General features: G+C 37.2%; 1 protein-coding gene across 2 annotated transcripts; it reads left to right on the forward strand.

The window, feature by feature from the left end:
- Positions 1-771: 771 nt before the first annotated feature.
- On the forward strand, positions 772-26,204 carry maco1b (macoilin 1b). 2 transcript variants are annotated; one of them, XM_056250622.1, is made up of 11 exons: positions 772-1,044; positions 6,738-6,879; positions 8,147-8,273; positions 8,949-9,072; positions 9,674-9,852; positions 11,220-11,805; positions 21,559-21,717; positions 21,813-21,995; positions 22,995-23,115; positions 23,227-23,401; positions 24,080-26,204. In XM_056250622.1, exons 1-11 carry the CDS (start codon positions 965-967, stop codon positions 24,280-24,282), a joined length of 2,079 nt encoding a protein of 692 aa, XP_056106597.1. In that variant the 5' UTR covers positions 772-964; the 3' UTR covers positions 24,283-26,204. The 2 variants fall into 2 exon arrangements, with proteins under 2 accessions (XP_056106597.1, XP_056106598.1); XM_056250623.1 differs by having other exon boundaries at positions 11,223-11,805.
- Positions 26,205-27,058: the final 854 nt, after the last annotated feature.

A 27,058-nucleotide genomic window follows, 5' to 3' on the forward strand; every position in this document is an offset into this window, starting at 1 on the left:
AAGAGGAATGGAGGTGTTTCCCAAAAATGCCTCCTTGTGCAATTAATCAGCATGTTGTGTGTCTGTGTGTGTGTGTGTATGCCATGGACAGTGTTTGTTTGTAAAGTAGGACCTATTAGCAACATTATCAAAAGCCGGCAAAGAAAATGATGCAAATAATATAAAAAGTTTGGGTTATTTCTGTTCTACAGCACCTAAATTCTATCTTTTTTTTCCTCTATAACTAAAGTAGCGAAATTGTTACTTACTTAATTGAGATAAAATGAGGCTAATTAATTTGCTTCTTTGGTAATGATTATTTTAACATTGTATCCAGTATATTAAGAAATGTGTTGGGGGAGCTTAAAATGCATATTGCATACTGCATATTGTAAAAAAAAAAAAAAAAAAAAAAAAAGGTGATCTATATGTATAATATAATATATGTATAATGTATTAACTTGTTTGTGGGGCTTTGTTTGTCACTTCAGCGTTTGACAGTCACACAATGTACAATTTACATCTGCCTACCAACGTAAAGTAAGTTTATGTGGAATTCGCATCTCTCACATATCATACGAAAAATACGTACAGAGAGTCCCGCCTGAATCTATCCTATTGGTCAGCGACCACTACACTACACTAAACAGGTCAGCCGCCCTTTTCCCTTTCTTTGGTACCACCACAAACCAGACCGCTGCCTATTGGCTATTTGTCTTGTCATTCAAAATGACAGCCGACAGGCGCGACTCTTATTGGCTCGGCAGTCTGTCAGTCACTTCTGTCTAGGCCCGTGTCTGTGCGTCTGCGCGAGAGAAGGAGGAGGGTCTTCCACTCAGTCTTTTTATTTATTTCTTTGTTTCCAGCTGGAAAAAAAACAACCACCGCGGTATATTCCTTTGAGGGACTACCAATGTTTCCCATCCGATTAAGACCTGGACCATACTGCTGTACGTATTAAAAAGCCCGATTTAAGGGGGCGAGGATGAAGCGGCGCAATGCGGACTGCAGCAAGCTCCGACGGCCCTTAAAACGGAACCGAATCACCGAGGGGATCTACGGCAGGTACGATTCAGACCTTACGACAGAACCGTTATCTTTCCCGAGCTGTAGGAAAGACCCAGCTTTTACCTTTTATTATGGTCTAAGACCCCATAGAGAGACAGTAAATCGTTTAGCTCAACTGAGCTACAGTCAACAAAGCTGACCGAAGGTAGACAGTCGTTTCCGCAGAAATGAATAAGCTGCCGTAGGCCTCATCATCACAGCGATGCGCTTTAAAAGAATGAAACCCGCGAAACCCACTAGTGAGGGCTCGAGACTCGACCGTTAGAGTCAGTAAGTGTCAATCATCAGAATGATTGACGTGACAGCAGCTCCTTCAGTCTGTCAGTATCCGCAACAAAGGCAATGTTTTGATTTTATCTGACAAGACCGTAAGAAGAATAGCCGTAATTTAATTTGCAAATTTCACATGTAAAGTGGCACAGAAAGCGTGAAGTTTATTCAAATAATGGTTTCTAAGAGACAGCTGCAGTTTTGTTTTGTTTTTCAAATACCTAACGCCAAATAACTCAATAAGTTAGCACTATTTTTCCTCAGAAGTTGGGGAGACCGGGACAGTTTTTATAATATCCTTGATCACATCTTTTGACTAAGTTAACGTTACTTCAAATTTGCCTTCCATCATTTGGTGTAAGAGGGACAGTTTTTATAATATCCTTGATCACATCTTTTGACTAAGTTAACGTTACTTCAAATTTGCCTTCCATCATTTGGTGTAAGAAACCTTTATATGTGCCAGAAATCACAGTATATTTACAGCAGAAATTTGTTTTCCTGACAAGGAGATGTTAGGGACTGACATCATCAGTCAGCGTTCACTTTCACTGCTTTTTTTATTTTGTTAATTATTTTATACATACGTTCTTCCAGAATTTTTTTTGGCAATTTATTTGTTTTTTGATTATAATATTCTTTATTAAAACCTACATATTTGATTGGGGTTTTTTTGCGCAATTAATTAACTAATTCTTGAAAGCCATAGTTTGTTGGTCTTGGTTGTGCAAGATTTGTCAGGGAGCATCCCTATCAATCAAAAGTGATGTTGTAAGAGTGTTTTGCCCAACAGTGTTGAATGTGTCATATATTATCAGTAGCCATAATCTCTCATATAATAGCAGGGCTCGACATAAGCAATAGCCCGATGGCCCGGGGCCAGTAAAAGAGTATGTCGGGCTAGTTGATTGGCCAGTCACTGGCCCGCGCGGGCCAGTGAATGGCCATCAGCAAAACAAACAGCAAACGTCATATACAGTGGCGCGAAGAGTGTCAATGTTACTTCAGGTTATAATAACGTGTTAAAATGTCAAAAGAACTACGAGGCTGATACGAGAAAGAGGGCATTCCTATAGGGCTGGGCGGTAAATCGAGTTTGTACAATATATCGATTTTTTTTAAACGATATGGAATGAGGCAATATAGGCTACTGTTTATATCGATACAGTAGTTTGATACGAGCACATCTGAAAAATAGCGGAGTACGCAGTGTGAGCTCCTGCAGTGAAAAAAACATAGTACAATTTGTCCTAAACATGACACAAGCTTATATTAAGCACTTCAAAATAACTGGTAAGATATAGTTAACAAGTTTAAAGCAGCTTGCCCTGTCAGATGCTCTGACAGATACTGTTGCTGACTGACAGATAAATACTTGCGCTGTTTAATGCGTTTGAGACGTGGTGCTTTCCTCAGTGCTTAACTTACATTTTACAGGTATATTCTCCATCTGTAAATGTTAGAAAGTCAAACAAATATGTCCATTTCACTGTCAGGAGAGGACAAGCTTCTGCAAGTGAATCTCCGCTAAAATTAAAGCTTCCGTGAACGAGCGCTGCCGCGAGCACGCGCGCCTAACAGACGGGCACAATAGAAGAGTAGCGCAATAATTCTGACTAAAATATACATCTTGCTAAAATATTTGTTGTTGGAGACAATAAATGTGCCATATGTGGAATTTTAAACCTACAAGTAGGCCTATGTTTTTATGAAAGTGAGCATTATAACGGGGTAATCAAATGCAGGCTAATATAATTAGTTGTGCTTTTGTTTTTATTTTCATTTTTAGTTTAGCCTTAGTCATTTTAAAAACAAAAGCATTATTTTTGTTTTTAGATTGTAATGTTAGAATGTAATGTGATTTTAACCACCTTTTTGCACGTAATATATTGCATAGCCTACATTACATTCACTATATTTGTTTCCATATCCTTCAATATCAACATGGTTTGGATATCATTAAGCAGGATGTGAAATATATATATTTTTTAAATAAATACAGATTTTCTTTATCCAAATAGAAAAACGTAGAAAGTACCGAGATATATATCGTATATCGCCATTTAACCAAAAAATACCGAGATATGATTTTTTGGCCATATCGCCCAGTCCTAATTCCTAGTGTCATGGAAAACGCAGTACACCTGGGTGGAGAAAGGCGATGAGGGCATGTACTGTTTCGTTTGCCGGAAATTTACAACAAAAGCCGACCAAAATGCAAAATGCATAACCGGCCTGCCGAGTGCTATCTAAAAATAGTGTAATCAAATTCCCCCCTAAACTTCTGCCTAGCCCCCCTAAAAATGTGTGATTAAGTGTAAGCTACACCAAATTTGTGTTCGCTTCAGTCTTGTTATAATCAGATTCAGCGCGTTCTTCATTTTTTCTTCATTGACAGTTTTTTAGGTCATAAATGTTAAACGTATGACAAAAATAATCAGGCAAACTAATATACTTTTGTCTAATTTCGCCATTTTGAAGTGAAAATATAGCCTATGTAACTCATCACTCATGTAATGTAATAATTAGTTTACTGTCATTGTGAGGGGACAAGAAAAATGAATCCTAATGTATACAATAAATACAGTTTAATGGAAAAGTGCTTTTGATTCTATTTCTTTCAGGGCCAGTAAAAATATAGAAGGGGCCAGCAAAACTCTGATCTACTGGCCCTGGGGGCCAGTGGGGATTTTTTTTTATGTTGAGCCCTGTAATAGTTTCAATCTCTATGCATGAAGTGGGAGTCATGGTGTGTACAGGAGACATCAGTGTGGTACCGGTCATAGGACTCTTTGTGTAAAGCAAGATGTCAGTAAAGTGTATTAGATGGCAGCAATTTACAGATAATTACGTTGCGGATATGAATTTGCTTTGAAACCGTTTAAAGTGGTTTTCTTCAAACAGAGAAACCACAGTTTCTACCAAACAGTCATAAAGGCAAGTAGATTTATAATGCCAAAAGTGAAAAAAATACAGTAACAAGATAGTTAAAAAATAATCAAGGCATATTTTCCCACACAATTTTCAAGTAAATAACACAAGGAATGATTATATTTTATCATTTTCATCTAACCAATGAACTTAATTAACAATGCACTAATAAACATCAATACTTACCTGCACATATTTTTTTTTAACAAGTGTTTGAAGCATGTGAAAAATACCACATATACGCATAACGCATATTTACATTAATTGTTGAATCAAGTTTTTAGTTGATTCATTTATTTTACAGCTTGAACTGATTCACAAAATGAATTGAATTTACAAACTATATCCTTGTCTTAATGCACAGTCCTTGCCAGCAAAATAATTCCAGATATATCATGAATAGTTTGTGCCGCAGATGACGCAGTTAAACCCTATGATTTGCTCACAGTGGGTAAATATCTGGCACTATAAATATCTGGCCCCTGCCATTAAAGAAGGTTGCCAGACTTCACCGATTATCAGTCATCTGTTATTCTGCTTGATGTTCGGCATGTTTGACTCTCTAATATTTAGTGGTTCTAGAGCTTAAATTCAGTCATAATGCCAACATTTCAAATGTTGACATAATGTTGCATCTGGGAAATATGTCAGTTGGGGTTCATATGGAAATTATTTTTTTACCCCAAAACAATTTTCCTTAAAGGGATAGTTGACCCAAAAATGAAAATTCTGTCATTAATTCCTCGCCCTCATGTCGTTCCAAAACCGTAAGACTTTCGTTCATCTTCGGAACACAAATGAAGATCTCTTTAATGAAATCTGAGAGCTTTCTGTCCCTCCATTGACAGCTACACAACTTCCACATTGATGCTTCAAAAAGTCCATAAAGAGATCATAAAACTAATTCATATGAATTGAGCGGTTTAGTCCAAATTTTTCTTTAGAGTGTCGATCGCTTTATATGACGAACCGATTGAATTTAGGCTATTATTCACATATAAACATTGATCAGGGAACATAAACAGAAACTCAACCGAACCTGCTTGATGTGCGAGAACAAACCTCATTGTTCCGAAGATGAACGAAAGTTTTACGGGTTTGGAACGACATGAGGGCGAGTAATTAATGACAGAATTTTAAATTTTTGGGTGAACTAATCCTTTAAGTAATTTATTTGGTCCTAACTGTGTATATAAGTACTTTGTGATACTAGAATATGAACCAAATAATGTTTATGTGAAGATCATACAATTTGGTGCTTTATTTAAAATCCAAATAAATTACAAATATGGATCTATTTATTCTAAAGGAATAAAAAAAAAACTCAAATCTTTCATCAATTTCTGTAAATCATTATTTGTTTTCAGTTTTTCTTGTCCTGTTTACATGTGTAATAGCCTATGCGTTGCATATGAAGTCTTAGTTTTTTTTGGATCCGTCCATCCAGTGACTGTAAACTTTGATGACATAATCTGTGAAGATGCATCTGTAACACCTGTTATCTTTTGTTTGTTATCTGATTCGTGTTGTCGCTTTCCTCAGTGAGGTGGAAATGAACAAGTATGTCATCAGTCCAGATCTACCGGTCCAGTGACTGCTTATTTTTACCTTGCATTAACACAATTATCTCTGTCATCATCAGAACACTATTAATAGCGCATTCAGCACCTGTAAGAGCAGCAGAGAAATATGTCATAATCATTTCAGACAGAAGAGCTGCAATATTCTACTTTTTTCTACAAAAAGAGAACTAATTTGTTTTGAGGTGTATGATTTTACAAATGATGAAGAAATTCATTGAAATGAATTAAACTTACCAAGACTAACAGTTCTGAAGGCTCTATTAAAGTATCTAGATGATTTCTTATTGTTATAATTATTGTTGATTTTAAGGTTTTATCTTAGTTTTTTATGCTTTATATTTTTAGCTTTATATGCAATTTTATGCTTCACATGCAACGCATATAAAACGTTTTTCTTTTTATATACCTTGCAGCACTTTAACCTGTATTTTATGTACGAAAAAAATCATTTTTTATTGCTATTATTATTATTACTACCAGTCTTAAAGCTCTGTTGTTTTAGAGACAAGGAATTGTCATAAAATTGGTCTAAAGACACAGTCTTAAAAAGGCAGCACATTAAAATCATGATATTCAGTGTTACTTAATTACACCTTATCTGCATTTCTACATCTGGAGATGGTTTTGTGCTTCTCGTCCTTACATAAAACATAATCCACTTCATTTACTACACGCTGCATTGGAGAAAGCCAAACAGTGATTCACGTCCTCCTCCCCCACGTACCCATGGTTCATTGGTTTGGATTTACTGCTGGAGCTCATGATGGAGTTGCTTTACGTGCCTCTAGATGTTCACTGGCTCAAGGCCACATGTGGGGTCTTATTCAAAGAGATCTAGGGTTGAAATCTTGAAATGGATGGATGATTGAATGTTTGTTTAATCATATCTCTTTCCCTCTGTCTCAGTACATTCCTGTACCTGAAGTTTCTGGTGGTCTGGGCGCTGGTGCTGCTGGCAGACTTTGTGCTGGAGTTCCGCTTCGAGTACCTCTGGCCTTTCTGGCTTTTCATTCGCAGTGTTTACGACTCCTTCAGATACCAGGGCCTGGTGAGTGTGTGTGTGAGTGTGTGTGTGTGTGTGTGTGTGTGTGAGATGAGCTTGTCATCCAGATGATGGGACTAAATAAACAAAGGAATCAATTGCTCACTCTCATGTTGTCCCATCCAAAAATCTGATGTTTGTTTAGCAAAAATGTCTGAGCTTCTGTTTTATGTACAAAGACAGTGCATGGTGATTCATACTGCTTATAAGCTCCAAAACAGACCCAAAAAAAATCCTGAATAATTTTCAGGTGAACTTTTTTTAAAATCAACTGCTACATATTATATATTGTAAAAATAAATAATAATAATAATACAAAAATAAATAATTAATGCATATCTTATTTGTCAATCCATCACTTAAAACATATATATGTTATACATATATGTTAACTGCATAATATTTATAAAATGCTGTTTAGAGCCCTATTCGGACGGGACTAATTTATGTGCAGTGGCTGATTATAATAAATAAGTGAGCAGAGAAATCTTATTACAAACAAGTATCTTACACTTACATGACACTGATATTATAATGGGCAGTCTTCGCAGTGTCCGCGATTTGGCTCAATTTATTAATTGCATGTTATTTTTTTTGTCGGATTCCATCCATATTGAAACTAAATTAAAGCCTGCCGAAGATTGGTGTGCAAATGGTAGGTCAGGTAGGTCAAAAACACATGAGGAGAAGCGTTAGAATAATACAACATCAGCAATCACAGACATTTGCATTCGGACATTAGATTTCTCAGAGGACCGTTGAGTTTGTCGAAAAACACTAGGTAATTTGCCCCAGAATTTTTACAGAGGTTGTGTGAGAAAAACACACACTTGGTAGATTCGGACGGGAATAAAATCGCAATGTCTGTGAAGCACAAATTTCTCTAACAACCCTCCTGGAAAACTAGTCCTGTCCGAATAGGGTTTAGGGTTGTTTATATGATGTTTTGCATGTCTCACAGCAGGACACTGAAATATAATGCTGCAATATAGCCTATTCCGTTCTCAAATGCAAGCATAAAGCTTTCCGCAAAGCACCGGCAAAAATATGAATGTCGGAAAAAATAGCAAGGAGACATTTTAAATATTTAATAAACTAGTGTTTTCTGAATCTGTGTCGGCTGCAAATATGGAAAAATGATGGGCGACTAAGCCTCACCCAGTCAACTATTAGGGAGCTGCCCTACTACCCAAATGCTGAAAGAGGACTGTAAATTGACATGTCATGCCCATTGCACATGTGATGATCTGATGCATCTCTTTGTGTGTTTCAGGCTTTCTCAGTGTTTTTTGTGTGTGTGGCATTCACATCAGACATTATATGTCTGCTGTTCATCCCAGTGCAGTGGCTGTTCTTTGCAGCCAGCACATATGTGTGGGTACAGTACGTCTGGCACACAGGTAAGAGCCACACACCTGTTCATATCACATGTTCACCCTGCCATCAATGTTCTGGGATTTTTCGTTTGAATGTTTCTGAAGTCTTAACATCAAGCTTATAGTTGGTTGGTCTGTGGTTCGTGAACATTCATGACTTGACAGTTTTGACATTTCCGTTATAGACAACCTCAAGCCAACGTGTCCACATGTCAGTCTGGTTTGTTGTAGACACGCCCATCTCTGGTTTTTCTAATCCACTTTGTAAAGATGGGCTAAAAAAATATTTTACATCTGTTTTGGTAGCTGCTACCTCAGTTTAGACACAAAAAAATCTTACGCACGCATCCATTGGCGAACCCCAATGAGAAGTTCATTCCCATTCTGTTGTGAGCTTTTGTTGTCAACGCATGGTTTATTCTCTCTCTTTATAACATGCACACACACTGTGACCTTGCAGCTGTAAGCTTGGTTATTTCTGCCGGTGTGAATAAGCAGCTCTGGATCTTGGTTTTAACAAGCATTTGCTTCAAATGACTCGCTCAAATTCACCCATAGAGTGTGTGCGTGAACCCTTGTGGGTTTATTTAGATTAATTTGTGGTGTTCATGTTATTATTATCACACTCTACTCACTGTTGTCAGCTGATGTTTTAAGCACATGTTGAACTGACCATTCTAATCTCTTGTCTCTCTACAGAACGAGGGGTCTGCCTCCCCACTGTGTCGCTATGGATACTTTTTGTTTATATTGAGGCAGCTATCAGATTTAAAGACTTGAAACACTTCCACGTGGACTTGTGTCGTCCATTTGCAGCGCACTGGTATGTCATTTTCCTAAATCCACACTTGCGCTGACAAATCTAACGCTTCCATTGATTGTGAGCAAGTTTCTGCTTTATATGGCCAGTGTCCTCAAAACATTTCAGAACGTGTTGGTCATGTTTTTATCACTGTAAGTGATCATAAGTGATATGTTTCACTGCTGCTGAGAGCGCTGTAGAGCAGACAGTCTGGAATTGAATTTACATCAATAATTGTCCTGTGTTTGTCATGATCAGAAATAGTGATGCACTGAAATTCCAGCAACTGAAAATAGTTTTGGAGGGCTGAAATTATTGACGAAACATTTAGAGCTCTGATTGTGCATTTTTCCTCTGTCAGTGTCTATTTTGTGCAAACAATTGTGGATAAGCTACAATAGGTAAAGATGTCAGCAGTGTAGACGCACTTCACCATGACCAAAATGATGCTAGAACACCAATATATAACATTTATTCAGCTGAAATATCAAGAGGTGGATCGTTGCAGAAGAACTTTCCTATGACTGATTTATTACTGTTAACACCATAAACAGCATACAGAATTGCTTTTTACACCAACAATGCTAATCATTTGATGTACTATTTCTTTTTATGTTCACAGTATTGGGTACCCGGTGGTTACGCTGGGCTTTGGTTTTAAGAGTTATGTAAGTTATAAGATGCGTCTACGAAAACAGAAGGAAGTGCAGAAAGAGAACGAATTTTACATGCAGCTGCTGCAGCAGGCACTACCTCCAGAACAACAGCTCATACAGAGACAAGAGAGAGAAGCAGAGGAAGGTAAGCGCTGAGGAATGATCTTGTGCAGCTTTGCATCTTGTGTCTTGACGGAATAATTCACCCAAACTAATGCTGGGCCGTTTTTATTATTTTGTGTAGGATATGTATTTTTCCAATTCTGGAATACTGGTGCATGGCTGAAATAATTGCTGTATCTATTCAGTGGCCACAAAGATGCATGGATTGAGATGCATTAATGGAGGACCCCTATTAACGGCATAGCCTTCTTACTAATGGTTCTTGCATTATAACACTATTAATAGCCCACACTAACTCTCTTCAACAGGGTAAATATGTAATATAGAGCCCTGTAATGGAAAAGGTGGATGGAATCTTAAAATTCAGTTACAAAAATAAAAAAAATAATAATAATGTGAAATGTCATGGAATTTGGCAAATTTTGTATAAATAATATATAATTTTGGTACACTATTTTTATGGAATATTACACAAATTTTTCATCCATGTTTTAACTTAAACAGTATACCTGTTGTGCAGCTCTTTGCCAGAAAATTAAAAGGAATTGTTATATTTTTATTTGATTACATTTTAAAAGGTAAGTTAAATTAAAGTTTCATAAAATATTTGTTTACCACCGTTTTTGATTGTAAATTTGGCTAACACTTTAGTTTAGGGTCCAATTCTCACTATTAACTAGTTCTTTATTAGCATGCATGTTACTAGGATATTGGCTGTTTATTATAAAGTTCAAGTTCTATTTATTTATATAGCACATTTAAAACAGCCACTAGGCTGACCAAAGTGCTCCACAGAACAGCCATATAAAGAAAAACAATACTTGCATAACAACACATAAAACACAAATAAAAGCAGCAAAGCTGAGGGCAACCTTAAAACAGGAGTAACAAAACAGTATCAGTCTCAAATATAAAATGGTAAAACAGAAGTGGCAAAACGCATATTAATGCCTTATTCTCCATGACCATATTCTACATCCCTTAATCCACCCAATACCTAAACTTAACAACTACCTTACTAACTATTAATAAGCAGTAATTATGAGTTTATTGAGGCAAAAGTCGTAGTTAATAGTTAGTAGTGAGAACTTGACCCTAAACTAAAGGGTGACCTAAATTTGTATATGACATTACAGTGTTTTTATATTCTTTCTACTCCTGACAGTAAAAATAAGCCACTATAAATAAATGTAAATAAAGTACCAGTCATGAAAATAAATTATTAAAACCATTATATACCATAAAATAAACAGCTGTAAGAAAATTATGAAATTGTTCATTTTTGCAGTGACATGAGGCTGAGTATATATTGACAGATTTTTCTGTTTTGGATAAGCTATTTATTTTAAGTCTTTCATGCTCTTTCACTTTCAAAAGCAGCAGCAGCAGCAGCAGCATCTAAAGGCATTCAAGATGTAGACTCTCCAGCTGTGGCACAGAACGGCTCGGCGGGCGGTAAAAAGCCCTCATCCAACACGTTACCAGAGCTGGAATACAGAGAGAAAGAACGAGGCAAAAACGAGTCCAAAAAGCAACACAACCACAACCAGAACCATCACAGCAGCACCAGCAGCAGCATCTTGCCCTCAGTGGACAGTAAAGCTCAGGAGATGGAGTACATGGAGAACCACGTGAACAGTAAGAGACTGAGCAGCTCAGATCTGCTGGGCAGCACTGAGAACCTGCTGAAAGATGAACACTCTTCATCCTCCTCCTCTTCTTCCTCCTCCAACTCCAACAAAAATTACAAAAACGCCAGCGGAGGAGGAGGGGGAGGGAGCTCCTCGCCCCGGGGACACGGAACAGCCAATGGCAGCGTGCCGTCTTCCTCCGGGCCTTCGTCGTCCACCTCTTCCTCGAGTAAGGGGGACAGAAAACAGAAGTGTGGAGGAGGGAAGAACGCAACATCGCACAGAGACCCTGTGGAAAACTGCATTCCCAACAATCAGCTGAGCAAACCCGAGGCGCTCGTCAGGTTAGACTCGCACACATCATCTGTCTCAAAATTGGGACTTTTGTGAAAACACTACACACTAGCAAGCATGTTTTGTAATGTTTTTCCCTACACTCTGCTGTTAATAGAAAGCATTAAGCTTTCTCACTAAGCCAAAAAGATCAAGTCAGACTGCTATCAGTGAGAAAGAAATCTGTTCTCGTTGTGTTCACATTGATTTGGAACTTTATTTTTGTGTCCACTTTTGTTTTGTTGAGGTGTGGTCCCATTTACCATTTTAGTGGTCAAGAGTCATTTCAATAGGAATCTACGCATTCTGGAATTTCACTCCTGGGTGAAAGATTTCCCAATGCAAATTTTGCGTGGGGTTCAAGTAGGGGTGGGCGATATGGCAAAAATATCACATGACATGACTGTTTTTCAAGTGACTGAGCAGCACAGCTAAACTAATTTCCCTATTTTAAAAATGTAGCTTTACAAGGTAACAAGATATAAAAGAAAAAAGAATGACAGACCATTTAGGCCAAAGTAGGGGTGGGCGAAGATGAAAATATTTATTTCATTATTTTATCTTTGTTATTAAAAATTAGAACAAATATGCACTTTACAAATACAATAGAATATACACATGAAATAAACAGTTCTTTAGTTTTTCACAGTAGGTGTATTTAACAGTAGTATTCAAGGAAGAAAATGAGTAAACAAATGTAAAAATAAAACACTACAAAGACTGCACTGTATAAATTACATTTGAGAACAGTGTGTGAATAAAATGTTTAAGCGGCAAGGCTTTATAACGCATGGAAATAATACACTTGCATGATTGTGAATACCTGCAATGTCACGTGAGGGTAACCCTTGTGTTGTACAGTATGTGGGGACTAGACATGTGCCGGTATTCGGTAATGCGATAAATCGCGGTAATGAATATGCACGATATTGTTATCGCGGGGACTTCAAAATACAGTGAAAAATAATAGATCCGTATTTAGATTTTTAGAACGCGCATCAGCTTATTTTCCATCAACCGCTTAAAAAACAATGCGTATATGCTGCGCAAAACACGTGCGCACTTTGATGTAAACAATCCCCACATGTAGAAGCACTGTGTACATGCAGTGCCACTCTAGTCTAATGTAAACAATCCTCACATGGAGAAGAAGCATGGCGGAAGGAGGAACGCTGCCGACGATTTATCCCCCTTCTAAAAGCAGGGCTGTCAACTCTCACGCATTCAGCTTGAGACTCACGCAATTGACACTTTTCACACGGTCTCGCGCCACATTTTCTCACGCAGAGAAAAATCGCGGAGCAAAGAGGACACTGACACCGACAGACTAGACAGAGCAGGTTACTTTTGATATGAAAAAAATATCAGCTCTGAGGTTCTGTCCATTTTATAACGAAATTCAGACAATAAATACTGTTTTGGCGCTTGTAAATGTGACGTGACAGATCGCTGCGCCTCAGTTCAAGTAAACCGATCATCTGTTACTGTTTATTAATGAGACCAACCCACCGAAAGGTATACATAATTTCGATCAATCAGTGTTTTTCAACCACGGAAAGAGATCAATAAAACTGCAGGAGATCAATTATGTCACAGAACGTTACATTTACCTCAGGAAAGCCATTTAATGACCCGCACCTTAGTTGACTAGAAAAAAAATAGCTATAGAGAGGAGTATTTTGCTAAATATGTGCACTATTTTACATATTTTAATATATGTTTACTTGTCATTATATAATTGTTATTATAATGAAAATTATATTACATCTTTATATTTATATTATTATTATTATATATTTTTTATTATATTTATATTGTATGCATTATATTTAATTTCTCTCTGTATGTTTACAGCATTATGTGAGATATATTTTTTCTTGAGAAAAATGTTTATGCAGGCTATCTACTGTAGCCTACCTAATATTTATCCAAATGAGTCAATATTGACTCAAGATGGAAATCAAATCCAAGAATTTAATTGAAATCGTGAAAATTGTGTTAAGCAATAATACAAACAGTAGCCTCAGTAACTGTACATGTAAACATTGTAACATGTTGTCACTAAAAAATAAAATGATTTTTAGTTACCAAATGTTTTGACAATCACAATAGGCTAGTTGCACGTGGCCGCCATTTTCGTAATAAAAAATCGTAATAATTGCGAGTAATTTACATTTTTAACTGTAACGTTAGTTAACACAAACAATTTAATATAGGCCTAGCTATAAGTTTGTGTATATTTTACAGCAAATACTGTATGTGCTGCTTATAAAAAAACAGATAATGATTTATGAAATATTTATGATTTAAGATGATCTTTACTCATCTCACTTGCACAAAATAAATGCAGTAATAGAACGCATAGAAACACAGGTGAAATACGCTGAAAATTATATGCATTTAAATGACATACTAAAATACAAACAGTTAGAGCAATAATAATGTTACCAAATAAAGTAATGCCGACAACAGACCCGGGTGTTTTTGTCACCCTCTGATGACAGATGCTTTTGATGCACATGAGTGTTTTTAAAATTCAAGGGAGGCGACTTGCCTTTCAGAGGTGACAGCCTCAGCACTTCACTGTTCTGTCTCATTATGAAACACGTTAAAACAAAGAAGTCAGCTTTTCATGCATTCCCCGTTGGTCAGTCCCGAAATTTGAAGCTTTGTCCCACGTCCCGCAAGTCATAAGCAGTGTCCCGCATTTTAATTTCGTCTGCATCATTTTATTTCATCGTCCTTTAAATGACAATTCTACAATAAAAAATGTTAATAATAAAACACTGAACATGTGCAGCGCAGCCGTAATTATTGGTTCTAGTCAGAGAGGGAAAACAAACACTGAGAAACCCCCCCACACACAGACAAAAAAAAAAACTGCAACAGAAAAATGGATCTGGCCCCCGAGAAGAAAAAGCGCCTTGTTCGTATAAGGAATGGGAGAAAAAACATGGTAAAAACCAGTTACAGGTGACCCTAAAAAAGGAGATGTGTCTAGACACATAATGAATGAGAAGCCCCTACTCGAAGCTGCCATCAGACAAAAAATATAAATTCAAGATGCACTGAATCCGGTAAGAACGCATTTAATCTCTCTAGTCTTTCCTAATGGAATGTATGTGCTTATTTGCAAATGTGTTTTTTAGCGATTGGATTATTATTTTCACTTAATTATTTAGATTGAAGACCCGTGCTGTTAAAATGAGTTTTATATTATTAGTGAGGTTCACAGCGCCGGTCAGCGCCGTCATTAACATTTTTATAAAGCCTATTAGCAATTTAAAGCATATCACTGCAAAAAGACATCTAATATAAAATCTATAGGCTATTTATTCACCTATAGTATAATAATAGCAAGTTCTCTCCGTGTCCCGCAAAATCAGGTCTGCTGATATAATCAAATATAATCGTAGTTGTAACTCAATGTTTACAGAAGGCATAATTCTCATTTTGTATGCAGCATGAGACCAAGACAATCTTCTGTTCGTGCATGAACAGTTGTATTTCATTCATTAATCTGACTTTGCATCCGTGCATTTAATTGCCATTTGCTCATGTGATAGTAATATACACTCACCGGCCACTTTATTAGGCACCCCATGCTAGTAACGGGTTGGACCCCCTTTTGCCTTCAGAACTGCCTCAATTCTTCGTGGCATAGATTCAACAAGGTGCTGGAAGCATTCCTCAGGGAGTTTGGTCCATATTGACATGATGGCATCACACAGTTGCCGCAGATTTGTCGGCTGCACATCCATGATGCGAATCTCCCGTTCCACCACATCCCAAAGATGCTCTATTGGGTTGAGATCTGGTGACTGTGGAGGCCATTTTAGTACAGTGAACTCATTGTCATGTTCAAGAAACCAATTTGAAATGATTAGAGCTTTGTGACATGGTGGAAGTAGCCATCAGAGGATGGGTACATGGTGGCCATAAAGGGATGGACATGGTCAGAAACAATGCTCAGGTAGGCCGTGGCATTTAAACGATGCCCAATTGGCACTAAGGGGCCTAAAGTGTGCCAGGAAAACATCCCCCACACCATTACACCACCACCACCACCAGCCTGCACAGTGGTAACAAGGCATGATGGTTCCATGTTCTCATTCTGTTTACGCCAAATTCTGACTCTAACATCTGAATGTCTCAACAGAAATCGAGACTCATCAGACCAGGCAACATTTTTCCAGTCTTCAACTGTTCAATTTTGGTGAGCTCTTGCAAATTGTAGCCTCTTTTTCCTATTTGTAGTGGAGATGAGTGGTACCCGGTGGAGTCTTCTGCTGTTGTAGCCCATCCGCCTCAAGGTTGTGCGTGTTGTGGCTTCACAAATGCTTTGCTGCATACCTCGGTTGTAACGAGTGGTTATTTCAGTCACTGTTGCCCTTCTATCAGCTCGAACCAGTCTGGCCATTCTCCTCTGACCTCTGGCATCAACAAGGCATTTCCGCCCACAGAACTGCCGCTCACTGGATGTTTTTTCTTTTTCGGACCATTCTCTGTAAACCCTAGAGATGGTTGTGCGTGAAAATCCCAGTAGATTAGCAGTTTCTGAAATACTCAGACCAGCCCTTCTGGCACCAACAATCATGCCACGTTCAAAGTCACTCAAATCAACTTTCTTCCCCATACTGATGCTCGGTTTGAACTGCAGGAGATTGTCTTGACCATGTCTACATGCCTAAATGCACTGAGTTGCCGCCATGTGATTGGCTGCTTAGAAATTAAGTGTTAACGAGCAGTTGGACAGGTGTACCTAATAAAGTGGCCGGTGAGTGTATATATCTTAGTAGTATTTTAAATGATATAATTGATTCTATAAACAACTATAAGAGATCATTTTCGGCTTTCTCCGGCTCCCTGCACCGGGCGTAAAGCGAAACCGGAAGTGTCTAACCGCACACTCACTCTAAAAAATGATGTGTTGGATTTACTTAAAATATATATGCACCATTTTTGCATCATACTTTTTAAGTAATCCCAACTTGGAGTAATTTTACTTAAAATTAACAAGAAAATCGTTGTTATATGTACTTAAATATTTGAGTTCACGCAACATTCTTTACTTAAAAATATATGCATCACGTTACATATATTTTTTAGTAAAGAATGTTATGTGATATCAAATATTTAAGGTACATATAACAAAGGTTTTCTTGTTTATTTTATGTAAAATAATTCCAAGTTGGGATTACTTAAAAAGTATGATGCAAAAATGGTGCATATACATTTTAAGTAAATCCAACACAGTGCAGGCCATGTGAGATCAAAACAAATCATAGTTCTGTTAACTTAACATTTAAGCCCATTTGTATATAAAAATAAGACAATTAAATGAGCTGAACCAACCATTTTAACTTATTTTAGATCTTCAGCTATTGGTCTGCTAACTGCACTGCTCCAGTACATTCAATGTCTTAAAATAAATTAAACATGCAAATCACACACAATAAAGCATTTAACTTTATTATTTTTTATTTTTTGCCATAGGCTTGAAAGCCTGAAACCACACATGAAATGTAACAAAATGTGGCAAATCGACAAATGGAAAATCACTTTTAACAGGTCACTTTTACACCTTTGCAACACTTCTCAAAAGATTTAAATTTTTTCAATATTTACTTTTGCAACATACAAAAAACCTCTTAAAGGACAATTCCGGTGAAAAATGAACCTAGGGGTAATTAACACATGGTTACCGAGTTGATCGTTCTCTGGAATGCGTTTTCATGATAATCGAATGTACGTAGAGTTTTATCTCTAAAAACTTTTTAGCTTATAACGCTAGTATATGGGGCATAGAATAAGCAAAAGTAAATCGCTAGTTAATACCACTAACAAGGCTCAAAATAGCCCCACACTAACACGGTAGCATAATGAGGGTCCCTACATGCAAACCGAAGCATTTACAACTTTGTAAGTGTACAGACAGTTTAATAAGAAGATACTTTATAAAGACAGTACATTACGCGTATACAGGCAGGAGCCATCTTGGAAAACCAGTCGAGCCACGAACGCTGTGCTAAGTGAGATGAACTGTGACTTGGAATCTCGTAATATGATCCGTTGTTTCCGGAAGAAACTATTTTAATAAACAGATATAATTCATGCATTTCCATGTAATTAGTTTCACAAACGTAATTCCTATCGACCAGCTCACTTAGCACAGCGTTTGTGACTCATCACCTCTATGCCTTCCAGCGTTACCCCAGTCTGTGAAGGATCATCTGCTGAGCCACCTTCGTGATGATCCTCAATGTGAAATGTTCCAGTTCCTATGAGTATAAAAAAAAAACATAAAAAAAACCCCAGGAAATCTGGATTTACTTGCAACATCAATTGTTATTGTTCAGACTGTTGCAAAAATCTATTGTATTGAAACACAGAATGAGAAAGAAATGTACCTTTATATTTTAAAATAAAATAAATCTCTTACAGCCTCTTACTTTTGCAACATTATAAATGTCTATACTGTCACGTTTTTATCAATTTAATGCATACTTGCTGGATAAAAGTATTAATTTATTTTATTTCTTTAAAAAAAAGTTCTAATTGACCCAAAACTTTTAAATTGCATCTTAAAATATATTCAAATGGAAAACAGTTGTTTTAAATTGTAAAAATAATAATAATAATAATAATCACAATATTACAGTTTTTGCTGTATTTTGGATCAAATAAATGAAGGCTTGGTGGGCAGAAGAGACTTATTTTAAAAATATTAAACAATCTTACTGGTTGTGTGTGTGTGTATATATACACACATTTTTTTCTGGTTATCAAAAATATATATAAAAAGAAAAAAAAAAACAATAATTAAATGTTACAAATTAGTCCATTATTAAATGCCTATAAATATAAAAATGAGTCTATTAAACAATATCTATTAATTTAAACAAAACAAGTTAATTAATGAAGACTTTTGTCCAGAGGTTTTGAACGAATCTCTTCAAAACATTTTAACAGTCAGTCAGTCACTACTGGAATAGCCAAACAGTAAATAAAGATCTACAATCTTTGTTTGAAGCCAAACTTTTGCTTAAAGGGTATTTTGATAATAATTTTGAAGGTTTAAACAGGGTTGTAGCTGTCATTTAGGAATAATATTGTGTTTGAATCAAGATCGCCATTATTTAATGATAAATCGTGCACACGGAGCTGTAGCCAATGTGTTTTCGAATTTAATATTTGTATGTTAACGAACGTTACCAGTAGGCTAACCCGCGCCCAAGGCCTGGCCGCCCCCCTTTCCCGCGATCCATTTATAGATATTAGAGAACAGAATATATGGGAATTTGTAAATATGCAAAGTAAAAAAAAAATAATCCGAAAACTCATAGCCTGCATATAATAAATGACAACTACATTTCGTTAATAAAGTAGGCCTACGAATTTATCCGTGGGGGAAAGCGCCGTCCGAATTGTCCTCTATGGTGTGTTCAAACCGAACGCGAATAGAGCGTTAAATACGCGTCTATCGCGTCTAGTTAGACGCTTGAATCTGCTCGAGTTCAAATTTTTCAACTTGCGTGGAAGACGTTCGCGGCAAACGCGTCACCCAATTCGCGTCATTCGCGACGCCCGGCGCAAATGATGCGTCTATTCGTGTCTTTGCATTGACTTTGTAATCTACTCGCGCAAATTATTAAATTCGCGTTCGGTGTGAACACACCATTAATGCATACGTGCCAACGTCATGGTCATATATTTCGAAAAACACAATAAATACTCTGACTACTATAAACACTTGACATAGCCTATAGCCTATTCGATGGAAGCACACTCGCTTAATAATTCAAATATACTCTCGTGCAAAGTCACTCATTTCATACATTAACTTATAGACTACATAGGTGTTCATACCACGTTTCTAATTGTTGATGCAAAATTCGCAGCAATTCTGAAATTCAGTTTAAAATGCAATAAACGATTGAGTGTACCTTAAGTTAAAAAAAGTTAAGCTTACCTCTTTTCAGCGTCTTCACATATGTGCTTCACAAAATGGCTCCAATTTTTGGCTGGAAAGGCATCACGGGAAATTGGATATCACGTGGCTCGTATAGTTACTTAAAATGTTATGCTCGATTTACTTAATTTTGAAGCAATTATTATAGTAGTTGACATGACTTATGTTTTTTCATTTTATTTATGCATACATTTAAGTTCACCTAGTTACTTATATTTTTGTGTTACACACACTAAATATGTTAAGTAGAGGTTGAAAAGTTATGAATACTTAATTTTTTGTGTTAAATCTAATAACTTTTATAAGTAATGGTTGTTCAGCCAACGAATCGTTTTTTAGAGTGCTCGCTGATCAAAAATCCAAAATGGCGGCCACGTGCAACTAGCCTATTACACATTGTGATGCAAGGTTTTTTTTTTTTTAGATACCCCCAATCCATCTGTTTCTCTTGTGCAATTAAAATATCGTGATAGTACCGTATTCCGTGATAAAAGCTCAATCAATTAATCGCAGCATGAAAATTTGATACTGGCACATGCCTAGTGGGGACAGAGGTGCCAGAACTGCAACTGATAGCATGCTCTATAGCTGCGATATTTCTTCAAAAGCAGATCGTGGAGACATTTTAATCATTCACGATCAATACGATATCACGATCAAGTTCGTGATATCGCACACCCCTAGGTTCAAGTTCACATGAATTTGCCGCATTGACCAACCATGGTTTAAATGTGACTTTTGTGTGAACTCTGCTTCATTTCGCTGTTTTTGAAAATCTGAGTATTCGTACATATTACTCCTTTGGTCAAGTCAAGTCACCTTTATTTATATAGCGCTTTTTACAATACAGATTGTTTCAAAGCAGCTTTACAGTGATAACAGGAAAATAATGCAACAAAGTTTCTTGAAGACAATAGCGTCACAGTCCAGCTTAAGTAAGCTTTGGTGTACTATTTTTCATACTATATCGTAGGGAAGTTGGCATATTCGGATGCGAGGTCAGTCCATTTTTGAATACCTGTACACTATATTATATAATTATAATATTGTGGTTTCACAAACCCTTTATGTTGCGGACCACTTTAACTCTGGGGGAAACCACCAACTACCTCAAAATAATTACTTTTATATCATCTACTTGCCTCCTTAGACAGCATTTTTGGGCATCATTTGTATGCATATTATGCCTTGTGCATGTTTGGATGCACGCAAATGCTGTCTATGTAGGTAGCCTAATAGGTTTTTAATAGCCTAAAATGGATTTTTCTCTGGCCGATGCCGATATTTAGAAATCAGGGCAGCCGATGGCCAATATATGATGCTGATATGTTTGGCCGGTTTTCCTTTTTTTTTTTTTTTTTGTCTTCATAAAATCTAACCGTTAATAAGAAGTGATAGAGAAAATTGTTTAAATTAAACATTAACTGAACAACACAAGCCTCTCCAATCAGTGCACGTGAATAAAAAAAATATGTATACATTAAATATTAAATACACAAAACAGGTCATCAAACATCTAGACTGTCAAATAAACTTTTAGATGAAAAAAAAAAAAAAGTTTTAGTACACTAAAACAAGCTTCACGTGTTCCACATCAACGCTTAGCTGCCCGCAGATGCGCCTGCCTGTTAATCGGCCTAATTTGCAGCGCAATCGGCCCATGCCGATTCATTAAAAAGTGCCAAAAATCGGCCCTATCAATCGGTCGACCTCTAGTTTTGAGATGCAGACCTTTTCTCTGATTCATGTTTATTATAATGACCCTTTAATGGTCTGTGCACATGTGTGTTAGGCTGGAGCAGGATGTTAAGAAGCTGAAGGCAGATCTGCAGGCAAGCCGACAGACCGAACAGGATCTGCGCAGTCAGTTGGGCTCTTTGGGCAGCTCTGAACGCAGCATACGCTCTGAACTCGGGCAGCTGCGTCAAGAGAACGAACTACTGCAAAACAAGTGAGACATCCCTCTTTGAGTTTGCTCCATAAGAGAGTGCAGAGAAGCCAGGGGACTGTATCTGTATTCATGCAAACTCTTGTGTGTATGTTCAGACTTCATAACGCTGTGCAGGCGAAGCAGAAGGACAAGCAGACAGTGGGACAGCTGGAGAAGCGTCTGAAGGCAGAACAAGACGCTCGTGCTGCGGCAGAGAAACTGTTAGCAGAGGAAAAGAAACGCAAGAAGCTGGAGGAGGCCACGGCGGCCCGTGCAGTCGCTCTCGCTGCTGCAACCAGGTGCTTCCCATCATTCATAACATCCAATCCGTAATATATGCAACCCTCATGCATTCCATCCTCCTTTCCATGTCATTATACGCTACTGTTCAAAGGTTTGGACTCTTTGGAGTTTGGAGGGTTTTTTTAATTAAGAAATTAATACTTTTTACTGTTCAGCAAGGATGCATTAAATTGGTCAAAAGAGACAGTGAAGTCTTTCATTCTTACAAAAAAATACATATTTCAAATAAATAATGTTCTTTTGAACACTATTCAAAAAATCCTAATCAAATGGAATGGAATGGAATGCATAATATACACTACCGTTCAAAAGTTTGGGGTCGGCAAGATTTTGTAATGTTTTAGAAGTTTATTATAATCCCCAAGGCTGCATTTATTTGATGGAAAATAGAGTAAAAACTGTATTGTAATGTGTATTAGTATTATAATAATTAAAAACAACTGTTTGAATGTAGTTCCTATAAAATAAAGGAACTACAGCCTATATTTATAAATAAAGGCAAAGCTTTATTTTCAGCATCATTACTCCAGTCTTCAGTGTCACATGATCCTTCAGAAATCATTGTTTATTTCTAATTCAGTATTTTTGTGGAAACCGTGATGCATTTTTTCAGGATTGTTTTTAAATAGAATAGAAAGTTCGAAAAATGAATTTGAAATAGAAATCTTTTGTAACATTATAAATATCGGTTGCTGTCAAACTGCTGATCATTTTTGCTTAATAAAAAAAATCTTGTTGACTCCAAAGTTTTGAACGGTAGTGTACATACATATCATGCATACTTTTTCATAATATTTTCCACTCCATTTTTTTTATTATTCTGTTTTTTTTCTGACTATTTTTATAGCTTTGCCATCATCCTGTCTGTTTCTCAAATGATTTTCCCATTTCCCTTGTCAGTTCTGTCTTGTTTTATTCTATTTCCTTTCTATACAACTTTTTTTGTGTGTGTATATGAACTAATGTGCTTCTGTATTTGTGTTTGTGTGTGTCAGAGGTGAGTGCACAGAGTCTCTGAGGAGGAGGATTTCTGAGCTGGAGATGGAGTGTAAGAAACTCACGCTTGATATCAAGGTGAAAGAAGATCAAATCAGAGAGCTGGAGCTCAAAGTTCAAGTGAGAAGATTTTCATGTTATATTTGCTCTAAATCTCTTTCAAAATCTGTGCACTCATGCAGAAAAAGTACTAAAATAGACATTTAATGTCTCCTTCTCCTGTCTGTCTAGGAACTACATAAATATAAGGAAAACGAGAAGGACACAGAGGTTCTGATGTCAGCGCTGTCAGCGATGCAGGATAAAACCCAGCACCTGGAAAATAGCCTCAGTGCTGAGACCCGAATTAAGCTGGACCTCTTCTCTGCCCTCGGAGACGCTAAGAGACAGCTGGAGATCGCACAAGGTTTGCTTTTAAATTTGGGCACCACTTTATTTTGTAGCTAATAACAGGTGTGATGAAAACCAGGTGCCACTTGTCATGAAAACCCATGAAACTTTTTTTTCTTTCCAGAAATTCTTGTAAGAGTTACATATTTTAATTTGAGAAGAACTACAGTACCATTCAGAAATTTGGGATCAGTAAAAAATTTTATATTAAGAAATTAATACCAATAACCAATAAGGACACATTGAATTGATCAAAAGTGACAGTAAAAATTTCTATTTCAAATAAATGCTGTACTTTTGTATTTTCTATTCATCAAAGAATCCTGAAAAACTATCAGTTTCCTCAAAAATATGAAGAAGCACAACTGTTTTTAACATTTTAGCAGCAAATCAGCATATTAGAATGATTTCTGAAGAATCATGTGACACTGTGAAGACTGGAGTAATGATGCTGAAAATTCACCTTTGCGTTTGTTTAAAAAAAAATTTTTTTAATAGAAAACATGTTTTTACTGTATTTTGGTCAAATAAATGCAGCCTTGGTGAGCATATGAGACGCATTTCAAAACACGAAACAAAAAATCTTACCATCACAAAAGTTTTGAATGCTGGTGTTATGTCTTTATAGAATACATCATTCCCAATCATGGAAAACCACTAAAAGCTGTTCCCGTCTGGATTTGTGTTCTTTTAGGTCAGATTCTGCAGAAAGACCAGGAGATTAAAGACCTGAAGCAGAAGATAGCCGAGGTGATGGCCGTCATGCCCAGTGTGGTGTATTCAGCAGATACGGGCAGCATGACCCCCGTCACGCCCCACTACTCCTCCAAGTTCATGGACACCAGCCCATCAGGACTGGACCCCAACGCATCTGTTTACCAGCCCATGAAAAAATGAATGCTTGTTTCCCACCACAACAGACCTCCAATCATTCTTGCAATCACAGACACACACACACACACACACACACACACACATGGTCTTCTCTGGTTGTTTTTTTCCCCTCCATAAGCCCAGATTCAGATTCATCTTTGGCATGTCTGTGGCTCAAATTGCTTTTTTGTTTTTGTTTTTTCGTCTTCTAATACTACAGCTTCTTGCCTGGTCAGAAGGATATTGTATTGTGTGACCGTATTTGTTGTAGTAAAAATACAAAAGACAAAAAAGAAGACTTTTAAGGGACATCACACATTGAGCAGGCAACTGCCGTTTCTTTTCTCTTGTAAATGTCTAGAAACCTCACAGAAGTTGGTGAGTATCTTCCCTCAGTCCATTCAGAGACCGGCCTCCTGGATTTCGGCCTTGATTTTACTGTTTTTGTTTTTTGGGGGGGGGGGGGAGGGAGGGGGTTGTACAAAGCAGGGCAAGTGTAAGATCCGTTGTCCCAGGTGCTCTACCCCATATCAGAGGCAAGAAGATTTTTACTCAAGAATGTCACCATCTAATATGACAAGAATGTAACGCAATGTTCAAACAACAAAACGTCTCCAACGAACGTCCCAGAAACAATGCGACAATTCTCATGCAAAACATCTGTTAGGACTCGTATGACGAACCGAAGCTTAATCTGTGGATTGCTGTTCAGTTCTTCCTCATGGTACAAAGTGACGAACTGTGCGCCACAAACACAGTCCAGCAGCGTAATTCACCAATTACAGATAATCAGTGCCTTCTTATGGGACCTCATTGGTGGAACAGAAAGATCTCTTCCCTCCCTCTACCACGTCATATGCCTCAAACACATCTTTTTTTTTGGTCACCACGTCAACAGGCAACCTTTTGCAAACGGATCACCAGCCCATTGGCGTGACGTCGCTGCTCCTGTTTTGGTCCGTGCTTGTGAATTCGGTCATTTGTTTACATTTATTTATTTATCCAGCGTGGCACTGATGCACTGTTGACTTCAACGAGCTCGCAAGGGAATATGTCAAGTATGGAAACGCAGGATACTTTCCCCTCCTGGTTTTCTTTATTGTATTGATTGACCATCTTTCAGTATCGGACGGAAGCTAGTGTAGTCCAGTGCCAACTAAAGTAGTAGGACTGCAATTTTGTTGAAAAAGAAAAGTGTTTCAGATCCATCAGGTTACTGGCTGGTCCAATGATCGGAAGCTAGAGGAGTGTATTATTATTATTATTATTATTATTATATAGTTTGTGTATTGTTTTCAGAGAAATACTTGGTTGTGCCACTTGATGGCGCTGTTGCTTTCAGAAAGGTTGGTGACTTTAAACCTGTTTCACTCGTGGAAAGGTTTTCAGTGGGCCATCTTCACACTTGCTGTGTAAATGGATCCAGATCCAGATGTCATCTATGTCTGCTAAGCATGAAGTATTATGGGGCTAAAGGGAGAATGTCCCGAGCCGACCCACCTTTTGGAAAAAAAAACCCTCGGATTTGTGTTAATGCGAATAGATTTTGCCAACTGGAGGAAGCCAGTTCCTCCAAACGGTCTCCAGCGAGTTCTGGTGCGGGTCGTTTGAGAAGGAGAGATGGTTACTGTGTTAGTTTGGTTAACGATGGGTGGGTGGGAGGGGGCGGGGGTTTAGCCAGAGTCAGTCCTATGTGGTATTGTAGTGCTCTGAGATGGTTGTTGTTTTAGGTGTCTGTGATTTTAAAAATAATGATTTAATGGAGGAAGTGGTAACGTTTGCGATGTCCAAGTGGTTTAAATGAAAGAGGGGGGAAAAGACATTTGCTTTGTTTTCTTTGCCCGCTGTCACTTCTCGCTTTCTGTCTGTTGTTCAGCCAGACCTCGGCTGCACTCGTTGTGAGGTCTCTGTGAGGTTTCAAGTAATAAAACATTTTTTTTCTGGCATCCGAGTTTCTCTTGTGATTTGTCCGTTGATTGTTGTTGCTTGTTATTGCTTGCGTGCACAAAATTATATGTGGATATATAATATGTGCCATATATAAGGTGTTCGGATAGCAATGAAAAACGAATTAAAATGATACAATTCAATTAACCATATAATTGGGGTTAACTGAAGCTGAGGAAAGGGTTAATGTTGTAAAAATGAGAAAAAATTGTTTTGTTCTGAATGCCATGATTTCATCTACATGAATTTAAAACGTAATTTATAAGAGTTGATATATGTATATTACAGTTGCATAGTTCTTATTGCATTTCCAAATGTGTTTTAATGTCAGTAATATAGGTGTTAAAGTGGCATCGGGTGGTCTAAAGGGTCATTTCATCTTGCATTTACTCTCAAATCACTTTTAACGTCAAAACAAAACATGTTTATAGCTTAAGAGTTTATATTTTAAGAGATTTTTAGGTTTACCCTAAAAAGTGATTATACAAGATATAATGGGGGAATTAATAAAGCACACATTTGCACATATTACACTACAAATAGTTTGAATCTCAAAACATTTTGAACAACTTTTTTATAAATTTTTGCAGTTAGCATTTGCTAGTTTGTGAACTGTTGCAACATCTCGTGCCGAATGATTCTCCGATCGCTGTACGTGTGGAGCCTTCATCTCTCATTCATGAGAGGATATTACATGCATGAATAAATAACCAGAGCTTTCATATTAAACACGTCTCTTTTTATAACCATGCATGCAGACAGGCGCAGTTTTTATGTTCCTCTCTCACATTCACACGCTTTCTACAGTGCATCAGTGCACAATTTCACATTCATGGGCTCTTGTAATAGTTTT

Source organism: Rhinichthys klamathensis, unplaced genomic scaffold (genome assembly GCF_029890125.1).
Source record: "Rhinichthys klamathensis goyatoka isolate OS25496 unplaced genomic scaffold, OSU_Roscu_1.1 h1tg000072l_1, whole genome shotgun sequence".
In the NCBI taxonomy this organism is placed as follows: domain Eukaryota; kingdom Metazoa; phylum Chordata; class Actinopteri; order Cypriniformes; family Leuciscidae; genus Rhinichthys; species Rhinichthys klamathensis.